General features: G+C 43.7%; 1 protein-coding gene and 1 pseudogene across 5 annotated transcripts in view; both read right to left on the reverse strand.

Moving 5' to 3' along the window:
- Positions 1–15,211, reverse strand: part of cemip (cell migration inducing hyaluronidase 1) — a 222,443-nt gene that overhangs the window by 35,835 nt on the left and 171,397 nt on the right. For all 5 annotated transcript variants that reach the window (XM_086222956.1, XM_086222957.1, XM_086222959.1 and 2 more), the window contains one exon: positions 13,371–13,456. In XM_086222956.1, coding sequence (XP_086079082.1) covers positions 13,371–13,456 — 86 coding nt within the window. The remainder of the gene's footprint in view (positions 1–13,370; positions 13,457–15,211) is intronic.
- Positions 8,219–8,986, reverse strand: LOC147268809 (uncharacterized; annotated as a pseudogene).

Genomic DNA, 15,211 nt, shown 5'->3' on the forward strand with positions numbered 1-15,211 from the left:
ACAGATCAAAGACAGAGCAGCGGGGGAGGGGTTCTTAAAGGGCCAGCTCTCAGCTCTGCTCTCCACTCTCTGCATCAGACTCAGGCTTCTAACTCCTACACTACAAGGCCTACAGATTTGGCAAATACACCGATTCGGGCCGGCGTCAACGACGCGGCCATAGGCCGTGCGGGGGTTCAGGCCCTAACAACGCTGCTTGCAGCTTTAATTAAAATTATCTTTTTCAAATTTCTAAAATTCCTTCCTTCAACACCGGGCTCTTTCTCACCTGGAGAAACCTGGGAGCACTGTGAGAGTGATGTTCTTTGACTTCTCCAGTGCTTTCAACACCATACAGCCTGCAGTCCTGAGGGACAAGCTGGGGCACACAGGGGTGAATCATCACCTCACACACTGGACTACCTCACCAACCGTCCACAGTATGTGAGGACAAGGGACTGTGTGTCTGACACAGTTGTCTGCAGCACAGGGGCCCCGCAGGCTCCATTCCTTTTCCCCCTCTACACTGCTGACTTCTCCTACAACACACCCACCTGTCACCTGCACAAGTTCTCAGATGATTCTGCTCTTGTTGGATTCATCACAGATAGGGACGAAAGAGGGTACAGAGGACTGACGCAAGATTTTGTGGACTGGTGCCAGTGGAACCGCCTCCAGATCAACGCAGGGAAAACTAAAGAACTGGTGGTGGATTTCTGCAGACGAGCCCCTTGCCCTTTGACACCGGTGAACATCCAGGGGACAGACATTGAAATGGTGACATCTTATAAGTACCTTGGTTTTCACCTCAACAATAAACTGGACGACAAACACAACTGCATTCTATGAGAAACGACAGAGCAGACTCTATCTGCTCAGGAGGCTGAGGTCTTTTGGGGTGCATGGGGCACTCCTGATGACCTTTTATGACACTGTGGTGGCATCAGCCATCTTCTATGAAATGGTGTGCTGGGGGAGCAGCATCTCGTCTGCTGACAGGAAGAGGCTTGACAAACTGGCCAAGAAGGCCTGCTCTGTCCTGGGATGACCCCTGGACTCAGTGGGAGTGGTAGGAGAGAGGAGGATGACGGCTAAGCTGTCATCCATGTTGGACAGTGACTCCTACCCCTTGCAGGATGTTCTAACAGCACTCAGGAGCTCCTTCAGTGACAGACTCCTTCAACCAAAGTGTGTGAAGGAGCAATGTTGCAGGTCCTTCCTTCCTGCAGCTGTCAGACTTTACAACCAGCAGCTGCAGAACCAGCTTCCATGGTCGGATCTGTGTCAAACTTCATGTTTGACAAACGTCCCGCCCTGAACACATAATACTGCCTGTTACTTTGCCTGTCATGCCAGGAAATGAAATATTTTAGACTGACATCTGTATTTTGAACGTTGTTCAGATCGCACACAAATCTCATCTGCCACCTCAAAACACCTTGGGGAAGAACCACTGAGAACACTGTGACTTTAAGTTACAAATTCAGGCTGTGAGGTGGCGGTAAATGTTGATGTCTTGCCATCAGAAATGATACTGTTATTACTCCTCCATAAGTTGTAGAAGATGTCAGAACCCATTTGCAAGTTTCTAGTTTGAATTATATCTGGAAAAGGACTGCTCACTATACTAAGAAAGGGACTCTGGTTACAAAAATATGGGGAAGGGGTTCTTAAGGGTTTTTTTTATATTGAATGGATTAGGCATCATTAAGACAAGCTGATTGAGATCTTTGCTGAAGAGATAGAGAAGTTTTTGGTTTCATATGCCCCAAGCAAAATTATTACGAAATTTAGGAAGTACCAACTTCCTCCTTAAATGAGACGGTGACCAAAAAAGCTCCCTAAAAATGTATCCTTGTTTCATCAACATGCTTCGCAATACTGTCTCCATTATAATTCTCTGTGGGGTACCTGTAAAACCCAATGTCATATTTTTTTCTTATCTCATTATTTATATTGTTTCCTATTGTTCTACTAATTGTATTTCCACATTTCTTTGTCAATTGGATGAAGATCTGAGTACCACTCTGGACAACATTCTGTGCAAATCGTGTATCAAGCATGCCAGGATACCTTTGGCGTGAAGGATGGCCCAGCAGGCAAGTCACCGTCAGGTCCTAGCAGAAGGCAGCGCCAGATTACAGAGCTGCGGAAGCAACTAAGAACACTGAAGAAAAGATGGCGGAAAGCAGATGAGGAGGGAAAAGCAGCCCTGAACGAGCTAAGCTCAGAGCTGCGGAAAACCCTAATCCACCTTCGAAAGACAGAGACAAGCCGGAGAAAGCAGAACGAGAAGCGTAAACAACGGAAGGCTTTCTTCAATAATCCCTTTCAGTTTACAGCAAACATTCTCGGAGAGCCAAAAAGTGGAAGACTGACATGTTCAAAGGAAGAAGTAGAGGATAGTGTGGCAGCAGCCCATAGCGATCCAAGCAGAGATATTCCCCCGGAGGACTGCCCATTCCACCTGCCAATACTCAGACCACACATCCCCTTTAACATGGCAGACTTCACCCTTGATGACATAAGGACAGTAGTGGAGAAAGCCAGAGCAGGGTCTGCCCCGGGACCAGCAGGAACCACTTGTAAGATCTATAAGAACTGTCCATTACTTCTGAAGAGGCTGGCAAAGCTTATCAGGACACTCTGGCAAAAGAAGCAGGAACCATGGCTCTGGACACTCGCCGAGGGCTGTTTTGTCCCCAAAGAACTGAACTCATCAGGACTCGACCATTTTCGAGAGATCTCTCTCCTAGATGTCGAAGGGAAGATATTCTGGGCCATCACTGCAAAAAGACTAACATCTTACCTAATCGCCAACAAGTATGTGGACACAAGTGTCCAAAAATGAGGAGTCCCAGGATACTCTGGATGTCTGGAGAACACATCAGTGATCAGCCAGATCATCAAGGAGCCAAAGAGTAAGAACAACACTCTCTCAGTCGTATGGCTAGATCTTGCCAAGGCCTACACAAGCGTACCCCACCAGTTGATCCAAAAATCATTGGCACACTACCAAGTTCCATCAGAGGTAACCAAGATGGTGATGTCCCACATGGATTCAATGAAGATGAGGTTCACTGTGGGAGATACCACCACCAAATGGCAGAGCCTTGAGAAGGGCATCATGGCAGGATGCACAATATCTGTGGTACTGTTCGTGGCTGCAGAGCTTTCATGGATGATGTAACGGTGATAACTCCATTGATCCAAGGAACACGCTGGATCCTCAGATCTCTGGAGAAGATGGCCACCTGGTCACTGAGGCAATTCAACCCAAAGAAATCTAGGAGCCTAAGCTTACTGAAGGGAAAGCCGACAAATAACATCTTCAGTATCCAAGGGTCAGAGATCCCAACCATACAAGATCAAGATATCAGATGCCTAGGAAAGAACTATGACAGCACCCTGAAGGACAGGTTAAACCTCCAAAACACTGTGGCTCAGTTAAACACCTGGCTCAAGGCAATCGACAACAGCCTGCTGCTGGGGAGGTTTAAGGTGTGGTGCTTCCAGTATGGCATCATACCTAGACTGCAATGGCCATTCCTGCTTTATGACTTCCCCATGACTCAGGTGGAGGTAATGGAGAGACTGTGCAGCAAATTTGTACGAAGATGGCTGGGAGTCCCCCCATCGTTCAGCGCAGTGAACCTGTACAGCAAGACATCCAAGCTACGCCTACCAGTTTCATCAGTGGTTGAAGAATTTAAAGCCACTAAAGCACGAGCAGTCAGCATACTGCTTCTATCTGAGGATGAGAAAGTCAAACACACAAACAAGTCCATCAAGTGCGGCAGGAAGTGGAAGCCCCAGGAAGCAGTGAAGGAAGCAGAAGCGCACTGGAGGCACCAGGAGATTGTCGGGGTAGTCTGTCAAGGGCGACTGGGACTTGGACACTACAACACCAAAAGGTGGAGCAAGTCTAATGCCAAAGGAAGGAGGAGACATGTGGTGCAGAGGGTCCGAGAGACAGCAGAAGAAGACCGGCGCGTAAAGGCCACAGGGCTTGCAGTCCAAGGACAATGGATGCAGTGGGACAAGGCACAGGATCATCCACTGTCCTGGAAGGAGCTCTGGGGTACTGACCAGGGCAAGCTGTCCTTTCTCTTGCGGGCAGTGGCTGACCTCTTACCAACCCCAAACAATCTGAAGATTTGAGGGAAAGAAGAGGATCCGTCCTGTAGGCAGTGCGAAGCATCCTTTTGCACCCTGAACCACATCTTAGTGGGATGTCCCAAAGCACTAGGGGAAGGCTGATACAGGTGGCAACACGACAAATTCCTTGCAGAAATCGCCAAATGGACAGAACAGCAGAGAGCCGCAGCCAACAAACATCAGGCACCACCACCAGAAGGCATACGATTCCAGAGGCAAGGAGATAAGGCTCCTAAGGCAAGGATACCTGCCAAGAACCCACCTTCCATTTTACACAGAGCTTCTGACTGGGAGATGCAAGTGGACCTGAAAGAGAAACTTGTTTTCCCAGAAGAGGTGGCTGTGACTTCTCTCAGACCAGACATGGTCCTGCTATCCAAGACCACAAAAACCATCTTGGTAGTGGAACTAACAGTGCCCTGGGAGGACAGGTTAGCCATTTCTCACCAACTGAAAAAAGCCAAGTACCAGGATCTAATGGATGAGGCTCTTGTCAAAGGATGGCATGCATCCCTATTCCCCATCGAGGTTGGATGCCCTGGTTTCCCAGCAATATCAGTGCACTACTTCTTGCAGAAGATTGGGTTGGATCCCAAGCAATTGAAGAAAGCCACTGGGGAGATAGCCACTGTAGCCGAGACTACATCAAGGTGGATATGGTTGAAGAGAGCCCACAGTTGGAACCCTGGGGCAGGCGAATCATAGCCCCACTGACGGCCAGTCAAGAAGCAGAAGGTATGCGGCCAGGTTCAAACCTGGCTCAGGGAAATGGACGCCCCTGCCTTGCATAGTCCCGAGTCCAGCTGCAGGGAGCGGCAGGGAGACGTCCCTGACCGCGTCCCCACCATCCTGAGATGTTCTAGGATGAAAGGGGTGAAACATCAAGGAAGGATGGATCCTAGCTGATGACCCTGCAGCTGGTACTCGTAATGCTCAGAGCATCCATCCACCGAGGTTCACGAGGAGTAGCTTGCAACACCCGAGAGTAGCTCTAGCAGATTCTACTTGTTGCAAAGCATTTTCAATGTTTACTTCACCCACTTGCCCATCTTAATGAAAATGTGTTGGCACTTTTCACAATTTCTTTGTAAATTCACATGGTTCCATTGAAAGGTATAGATATACAAACACCAGCACAGTTGTAGAGGAGTTCCCTTCATGAAAATGGCACCAAAAAAAAAAGAGCTGAAATTGAGGTATCAGAAACAGAACAATTTTATCATATGAATTACTTTGAATTTCCTGAGGGCTCTGCCCAAAGGATCAATAAAGGTCTATCTAATCTAATCCTCTAACTAGCATCATTAAAGATGACAAGAAAACCAGAAATTAGCCATGCTGTGACTTGTTCAAAGCTGTGTGTGTGCACTGTCAAAAATAAATGTGTTTACATGAAATAAGAGGCACTAAGGTTAGTCTATTTCAATTTTTTTAGAAGAATTTAAGAATTCTTCTCTATCTCTTCGTTTAGCTTTTTCAGTAGTTTCAGTTTGTTCTCAGTGCATTGTGATCAATGTTTGCCTTTTATCATGTCATGTTGGAATTTTCCTTATCTTTATTTAGCATGTTCTCCCTGTGCCTGCATGGGCTCTCTCTGGGTACTCCGGCTTCCTCCCACAGATGGATCTTTATTTAATAAACTGTAATTTCATGAGCAGGCACCTTGCGTTTTCTTGAGAAGCAGCTGAGTTGTGGGAGGCTTCTTGCAACTTACAGAAGCAAAGCACAGGTCCAAACCAGGAAGAGGTGGTGGCCAGCCTACTTGTGATTCCCTGCCGAACTACTACTATTAAATGGGAGACAATAAGGCAAAATCCCAAATCACTGCCTGTCCACTCATTAAGTGTCACACTCATGGACTGGATGGTACTCCATTGTTGGGATTCAGAGCCCACGTGCTGACGACCACCATTTTCTTCCTCCCCTTGTTCCACGTGGAGATGGGACAGAACAAAGACCAATTAAACTTTCCCGCCAGCCACCAGGTTGAGGTGTGGCAACCCTCTTCAAAGGGGGAAACCCACTACTCATTAGCTGAGAGCCCAGGGGGTCCCCGCTACGTCATCATCATCAGCAGTGGACCTATAAAACCAGACGTACTGCCGGAAAAGCTTCGCTTTTTCCCAGGTAGGCTGACTTCACCAAGTAGCGTCTGCCAAAAGGGAGCAACTACCACGTGTCTCCCTTTGTTACTCTTTTGTTCCGAACTGCAGTCTACAACTCGTGGGACGAGTCAAGTCAATTACAATTCAGTCACGTGACCGCGGTTCTCCTCATCCCCTAACACGGAGAATCCGCGCATCCCTTTTTTAAAATTTTGACTTTGTTTTTGGATCCAAAGGAGACAGCCGACACCCGCTGATCTCCTCTACCCTGCACAAGGACGCAAGTTTCGTCGGGACGTGTTGCTCAGGGCAATTCCCCGACCCGGTTGACCGTGGAGGCGCATATCCGAGCCAAGGAACGGACCCTCTGCAAGCGCCATCTTCATCTCCGCCTCGGAGCGGAGCAACAATAGTAAGGCATTAATGTGTCTGGGCAGAGATCGTAGTTAAGAGTGTAACAGTAAACGCTGCAAGTGAATGAGCCGCCGAGCTCTCATCATTGTATCACTGTCACTATGTCGTTGTGCTGTGTTAACTCTGTTGTATCAGACCGGCCGCCGGGTCCTCAGCGTCTGATCATCAAGAGTTATCACTGGTTTCCACAACCGAGCTGAGTTCATGATCGGTGGCCGTCTATGAAGTCAAGAGAGCTGTAACCTCGTCTGTGGAAGCGCACGTACCAGACTTGACACGCGCACCCTCCCTCTCTCTCGCTCGCTCTCTCTCTCTTACACACACACACACACACACACACACACACACACACACCCTTGATAGAAGTAGATGTTAGATGATAGTCTGTAATTGTGAAAATATACCTATTGATTATTGCTGTGTTAATTGTAAAATTAATATTGTGATAATAAATGTATTATATTTTGCAACAATTCGACTCCTGGTTTTATTGTGTGTGGATTGAACTTTGATTGCTGGTTTGATTGGGTCAGTGCTCGGAATCACACCGTCTATTTGATTGAGACTGAATAGACCTGATAGTAATTGATTTTAATTAAATAATTGATTGTTTAATTTTAATTGATTCAATAGCTGTTGAATTTGGCCAAGCAAATTTGACAATTTTCTTACCCTGTTCACCTTTGAGGTCAATAACAGAGGATTGGCTGTTCCCTGATTTCAGGGTGGTGCCCCGTTAATAGATTATATTGTAATAATCATATTTAATAATTGATTATTTTCTTTATAGTTTAATTGAAGATATCGCCAATCCTCTCCCCCCTTTACGAGCCCCAACACCATGTTGGTGGTGGGGGGGGGGGGTAAATAAAAGCTTCGGGACACCCACGCCTGCCAACAGGATGATGTCATCATGTCATGGTTACATTGGCTATAATTAGCAAAAGGTTTTTACAGTGGGCAAAAAAATTATTTCGTCAGCCACCAATTGTGTAAGTTCTCCCACTGAGGCCTGTAATTTTCATCATAGGTACACTTCAACTGTGAGGGACAGAATGGGAAAAGAATCCAGAAAATCACACAATCACAATTTTAAGGAATTTATTTGCAAATTATGGTGGAAAATAAGTATTTGGTTAATTTAAAAGTTAATCTCAATACTTTGTTATGTACCCTTTGTTGGCAATGACAGAAGTCAAATGTTTTCTGTAAGTCTTCACAAGGTTTTCACACACTGTTGCTGGTATTTTGGCCCATTCCTCCATGCAGATCTCCTCTAGAGCAGTGATGTTTTGGGACTGTCGCTGGGCAACATGGACTTTCAACTCCCTCCAGAGATTTTCTATGGGGTTGAGATCTGGAGACTGGCTAGGCCACTCCATGACCTTGAAATGCTTCTTATAAAGCCACTCCTTCATTGCCCGGGCAGTGTATTTGGGATCATTGGCATGCTGAAAGACCCAGCCACGTTTCATCTTCAATGCCCTTGCTGATGGAAGAAGGTTTTCACTCAAAATCTCAAAATACATGGCCCTATTCATTCTTTCCTTTACATGGATCAGTCATCCTGGCCTCTTTGTAGAAAAACAGCCCCAATGCATGATGTTTCCACCCCGACGCTTCACAGTAGGTTTGGTGTTCTTCGAATGCAACTCAGCATTCTTTCTCCTCCAAACACGAAAAGTTGAGTTTTTACCAAAAAGTTCTATTTTTGTTTCATCTGACCATATGACATTCTCCCCATCCTCTTCTGGATCATCCAAATGCTCTCTAGCAAATTTGCGACGGGCCTGGACATGTACTGACTAAAGCAGGGGGACACATCTGGCACTGCAGGATTTGAGTCCCTGGTGGTGTAGTGTGTTACTGATAGCCTATTTTACTTGGGTCCCAGCTCTCTGCTGATCATTCACTAGTTCCCCCCATGTCAGGGATTTTTACTCACCGTTCTTTTGATCATTTTGACCCCACGGGATGAGATCTTGCGTGGTGACCCAGATTGAGGTAGATTATCAGTGGTCTTGTATGTCTTCCATTTTCTAATAATTGCTCCAACAGTTGATTTCTTCACTCCAAGCTGCTTTGCTATTGCAGATTTAGTCTTCCCAGCCTGGTGCAGGGCTACAATTTTGTTTCTGGTGTCCTTTGACAGCTCTTTGGTCTTGGCCATAGTGGAGTTTGGAGTGTGACTGTTTGAGGTTGTGGACAGGTGTCTTTTATACTGATAATGAGTTCAAACAGAAAATTACAGGCCTCTCTCATCTTTTTTAAGTGGGAAAGTTTGCACAATTGGTGGCTGACTAAATACATTTTTGCCCCACTGTAAACATGGTCCTTTACCTGATGAGGGTCTTTTTCAACATTTGCAATAACTTCAGAACGGTCAAAAACCAATGAGCCCAGTCATCACTAGAAAATAAAGTTGGTTTTTTTTTTATGATGTTTCATGTTGTTCAAGTCAAGTGCAATTAGGGACAAGTTAAATTTTTTTTTCCAGGTTTTACCATTATCACACACTCTAGGCTCTCAGAAAAAAATCCATGCTGTGTTCCTGCTAATGACCACAACTAATATGAAACATGGTAGCAAGGCAAAGTTAAATGTTCATTAAATGGTTGCACTCAAGGCTAAAGGCATTCGTGGACCCAGTGTCAATATACGCTCACTGATTATGGGTTTTACTGTCCACTCCCCTCCTCACTAATCGAGCGTTAGCGTTAGTTCTGTCAGGCCGTGGTAGTCAAGCGCTATTGGCTTCCCGTCCATCAATCAAACTGATCAATCAGCTGATCACAGCTGCTCAGCATCAGCTGATCAAATCCCTTGCTTCTGATTGGCCCCTCTCGACTTAAATATCACCCGGCCTCAACTCCCGCTCTGCTAGCTTCTGGCTGCTGCTCTGCCTGCGTCATCACTGCTATCTGCTGCTACCTACTGCAATCTGCTGCTGCTGCTGCTGCTGCTGCTATCTGCTGCTGCTGCTATCTGCTGCTGCTATCTACTGCAGCCTGCTGCTGCTGCTATCTGCTGCTGCTATCTACTGCAGCCTGCTGCTATCTGCTATCTGCTATCTGCTGCTGCTGCTATTTGCTGTACAGTTGCTCCTGCTCGCAACTTGCTACCCTCCACCTCCCCAGCTCCACCTTGTCGTGTATACATGGCATAGTTTGTTCCATGTCATGTTGCTGCTCTGTTCACGGGGGTATGTTTGCTCTTCCAGTCTTAAACTGGGAGAACCTTCCCTCACGCTGCTGGTCCCCTGTTTCATGGTGCTCATGAAAAATTCGCAGGGGACTCCTCTGAACAGAGCCATACCGCCAATTTGTACAATAATAAACAAATCAAGCTCATTATCATCTCTTGTGTTTCTTGACATGAATGGACCTGACAGAACTTGGTATAATGTGATGGCACCTCTATAAGGAAGCGCAGGAGAGAGGGACTGGATGGAGTAAATTAATAGGGTCAGGTCTCTACTTCTCACAAAGGAAGCAACTTCCATGCCTTTCAGCCCCAATGCATGATGTTTCCACCCTGATGCCTTTCTGTCCTCACTATGACAGTAAAAGTCTTGGAATGGCAGCCCCAAACTCCCAGGAAGATAAGTGCACAGCCGATCATCTTCCAGGGGGAAGTCAGATTAATCACTATAAATCAAGTGGTATTTGAGCTTGTAGCATCCACCAGAAGGTTTGGTCAGTGTAAAAATTTCCAAACCGGTCTAATATTAACCATAAAATTAGACCGGCATACTGAATGTGACCACTAGATATCGCACTTGACCAGGCAGCCAGCTGCTCCCAAGCAGAGCACATTGGCGGAGCCAATAAATTACAGTGAATATGTATATCAAGAAGCAGAGTGAGCACTACATTGAGCAGTAAACATGACATGTTTTTTTTTTTTGTTGAAATTTCTTTCTGCCAATCAACATAAAAAAAAATCATCTTCTAAACATCAAAGGGACATAGTGATGGAACCTTGTCTTTGTTCTGACAGATGATTAAACTGCATATCTGTGTTTACTTTACGTATCATTTTAGATCAGATTAGATTAGACTGAATTTTATAAAATCCTTGGGTTCAGGTCAAAACACATATCTGTTCCCACTGAGCCCTGGATCTGCTTGACGTTCCTGCTTGTTAACAGGAGGGTTTTTGTTGCCACTCTTGCAGGATGTGCTTGCTCATGGAGAATTGTTGGGTATAAATTCACTGAAGGAGTGTGGTACAAGAACTACTCTACTTGTAAAGTGTCATGTCAGAATGACTTGACTTGACTTGAGGTTCCTCAAGGAGATTGGATTTCGATTCAAAAACAACACCAATATATACATGACATTAGAAAAGCACATAGTTCAAGCAATGGTAATAAATAATAGTAACAAGAATAATGATAAAGTTTGCATTAGAAATTGCATACAGCAGATTTCACCCCCCCAGAGGCTTTTCACTCATCATCCCCATTCCCTCTCCCCCTGCTGCCCCTTCCCCTCCCTCCCAAGTACAGAGATATTTGAATGAAACTGTACATTCAGTTGATAGTTTTTTTTTTTTCATGATTCTTTCAAATTTGTTGACTTTGTTGAAACTATGGCAGTTTCAGTACTTCATACTGGTAAGGTGTCATACATATCATGTATTATGCAGATCATTTCATTTCAGTGGTGTATGGTTTGAGGCCATTGATCAGTCTGCCACAAAAAAAAGTCGTCATGTTTGTTCCTTCTCAGATGATGACAGATGTTTTAGACTTTTATGAGTTCAGTTATTTCAGCTTGTTGAAAATTCAAACTTAAAGGATTTTATTCGGGATTGCTGACAGGATCAGGACCAGGACCAATGGCAAAAAAGATTTTTATAGCTTTTATTCAATTATGGGCCATATTTTAAGCATGCTGCAATCTGGCACTAGGTCAAACACAAGTATCATTGCTAGTTTCAAGCCAGCACATTTTCATGCCAAGTGCCCTTGCCCTTTAACTAACAAATGAACATGCACTCCACCTGTGCCAACAGGTACTTACTATATTAATGAGGCTGATCTGGTGCAACCATGGTGCTTTACCATTTAGGATTACCAGAAAATATTAACACCATGGATCAAAAGTAGGCTGGTCTTTGGTCAATGGTGTTATTTGTGATTAAAATGCAGTTCTATTAATGCCCAACAATGTGAAAACACTGCTGACCACACTTTCCAGAAGACTTCCGTTCTTTCAGGTGTGAAGTACTCTCTGCTCAAGTTAAAATATATGTGCCACTGAAATAGCAACACGCTAAGCCCTGGCGCAGTCTGGCCTTGAATGAATAATAGAAGACACTCTGATTTGTTTGACTGATGTCACGCATGAAACACACCATGAAAACTAAAATATCTAATGCCTGCCTCTTTGCACTGTCCGTGGTGTATGCTCTGATTACAAGCCCTCTAAATACCAGAATTAAGCTGAATATACCCTGAACGTACAGCACACACATAGTGCGATCAGGCAACCGCCTGATGCCAGATGGCTTAAATAGTGCCCTACAGTATGTGTGTTTCATAAAACATTTTAAGGACAAAATACAGTCTAAATATTGTAATTAGTACTGACTTCTGGTTGCTGGCCTATGACTTCTTCCCCATCAGTACTGTCAGCAGTTTTGTGATTGATAACCCTTTCATTCTTCATCATAAACAATAGACAAATATTCAACAATGAACTATTGAACAAACTAATGTAGAGTGAGGTTGAAAACTCCACAATGCACAAGTGCACTGTGCACATGTAGTGAATACAAATTGTGTTTCGTTGTTGATAACCTATTGCTTTATGATTGATTACCAATCAGTCTGGCAATCTTTTTATCATCTCAGAATTGCCATTATTATTAACTTTATATGAATATACTGTACATTTGCCTCTATAAACATAAATCTAAATTGAGTTGTCACTAAGTAGTAACGTGCAGTTCTGCTGTTCAATATGTGTCATGTGTCATGTTTTCCTTTGCATGTTTTACTCCTTTCTGACACAAAGTATTAGTGAGCTGAGAAGGAAATGGTTCGTCAACATCAGTCAATATTAAACAAATCTGTGAAGTGGTCACCATCTTCCTGCCTTCAGATGGTATCCACATAAGTAGACAACCTGAAAAAGGCATCTTGTGGCTATCTTCTACCTAACACACAGAATGTCAGTCAACACTCTTTCTGATTTTCTTTGTTTTGTTGGTATGATCTCCTTTTCCACCCTCACAGCTTCCTCTCATGATGACGATAGAGCTTATTCATTTTATCCATTTATTTGACTATAAGTCTTTTTCCAATGTCTTGACTGTTATAGATTTAGTAAAAACTCCTCCTTGTCATCAGTAAAACCAAGAAATATCTTGTCCTATTTTTGCTCTTAAATGTTTTCCTGTTTTCAGAGCGTGATGCAACAAGGCACCAACTTTGCACTCTGTTTACACATACTGTACATGTACACTGCAGTGTACACTTTTTATATAGGCATACGTTATTACTTCTGCACTTCTGACTGTGCTAAAAATCTTGTTGACCATGATGGATGTGTTAGTTACAAGCTGTTTCAAAATACATGATTTTTACATGAAAAATTAGTACAGCTGTTCACTCCACATGTCATAGGATGACAGATGTGATGTGATGTGATGTGGTGTGTTTATTTGCAACAGGGTGAGAAGGTTTGCAGGGCTGAAAAGTCTAACCTGGCTCCAACCAGAGACAGGAAGGGTCTCTTGTCCTTGTCGTTTGCTTTTGTAGTCTTTACTCCATTATCAAGGATGAGTCCAGCCTGAAACCAAATAACACTAAATTGTATATCAAGCAGTAAAAAAAAACTTACAAACTATAATAATAATAATAATATTAAAAGAGAATAGAGCAATGATCATAATTAGACGAACTTTTGTATCCCATTTTTGTGTATATGTAAATTTTAAATCCCAATTTCAGATTATATTGGTTTGTGAATACTACAGACTAAAGTTCAGTGAAGTGATGTGACAGAAACACCATGACATGACATTATTGAGAGCATCACACTTCTGGAGAGATGAGAAGAGAGTTTTATTACTGTGTGCTAAAAAAACAAAATATAGTTGGCAGTTAAGATGAGAGAAAAACCTGAAATGCTTGCCTATTCAAGTCTGAAGTGACCAGGCATGACCAAGTCAGGTCATGGTGGAAAGCATTAAAGAAGTATATAGAGTACAAAAGGAAAATTCAAAACAAAACAAGTAGCTCACAACAAAAAACTATCCACATTTTTTAAACAGTCCCTTCCTTCTGAATTTCAGACCTTCATGATGGCAACTATCCCACCAGTCATAGCTCATACATGGGGCCACATAGGGACACGAGAGGGCCTTGCCCCCTCAGTTGTACCCTGCCCCAGATTAAGTTGTATGTGCCCTTGAGGAGAATAGCAATACAATAAAAAAGGGCTTACATAAAAATCATAAAGACAACAATAATCCTCCAGAAGGTTATGAGGGTTAAAGGAACTTGCAATGTTTTTGTGAAATTATACTCTGTCATTTTTAGTTTTAGTGATGTCATTTGAGATGGCGTTCCTTCTACTACTCCACTGCCAGCATTCATTGCATTGCCATTAGCAGTCAGTGTCCAGTGGAGGTCGAGAGCTCTGTTACATCCAGAATAAGGAGGGAAAGGTATTGTAATTGGAAGGGTGTTTGTCTGGCACTAGAAGTGATGGACCTACAGTGTATTTACCAAAAATTTCAAACATGCATCTGAAACAAAGCACTAGTATTTCAGACAGTTCCAGTTAGAGACATCTGATTAATTGCAACAGTTAATGGAGATCCAGTGGGAATACAGAATTTCAAGTGACTTTGGGTAAGCTGTGCTTGCGTTCTGTGGTTGGACCTTTTGGGATTCTTTTTTTGACCACTGATTAAAGCCACACGCAGCATGGCTCAGGGGTAGATTGGCCGTATAGCAACCAAAGGGTTGCTGTTTTGATCCTCACTTCCCCTAGTGACCATGTTGAAGTATTCTTGAACAAGAAACTGAGCCCCTAATTGCTCCTGATGGGCCTGCGCTGGCGACCCATCCAGGGTGTATCCCACCTTTCACCTAATGTCAGCTGGGATAGGCTCAAGCCCACTGCCACCCCCCCCCCCCCCGTGACCCTTAAGGGATAAGTGGTATAGAAAATGGATAGATGGATGTTTCAAGCCACAGAGAATACGTGATGTTTCATTCAACGAGACAGACATGGAGAACTGCATTGCGTGATGACACAAGCTGATTTAAGTATCCATTTCTCAACTGTTCAATTTCATGAATTATATTGCTTTGAGTCTAATAAGCCTGTATTTTTTTAATATTCCAGTCCCCCAAAATTATGGAAAGTCAATCAGTTTAATAACTCGCAACACAAACGCAGTTAAAAATGATGGCTTTAATTTGATTTTAACCTTAAATCAGATTTTTTTCTCTAATATTGGCATTTTTGGCTTTCAGAGGCAACTGTTTCGTGATTAAATCTATTAATTTCAATAAATAACAGCACCATATGGTT

This window comes from Aulostomus chinensis, chromosome 2, assembly GCF_037954235.1.
Source record: "Aulostomus chinensis isolate RoL2024-O1b breed Wild chromosome 2, RoL_Achi_v1.0, whole genome shotgun sequence".
Lineage (NCBI taxonomy): Eukaryota > Metazoa > Chordata > Actinopteri > Syngnathiformes > Aulostomidae > Aulostomus > Aulostomus chinensis.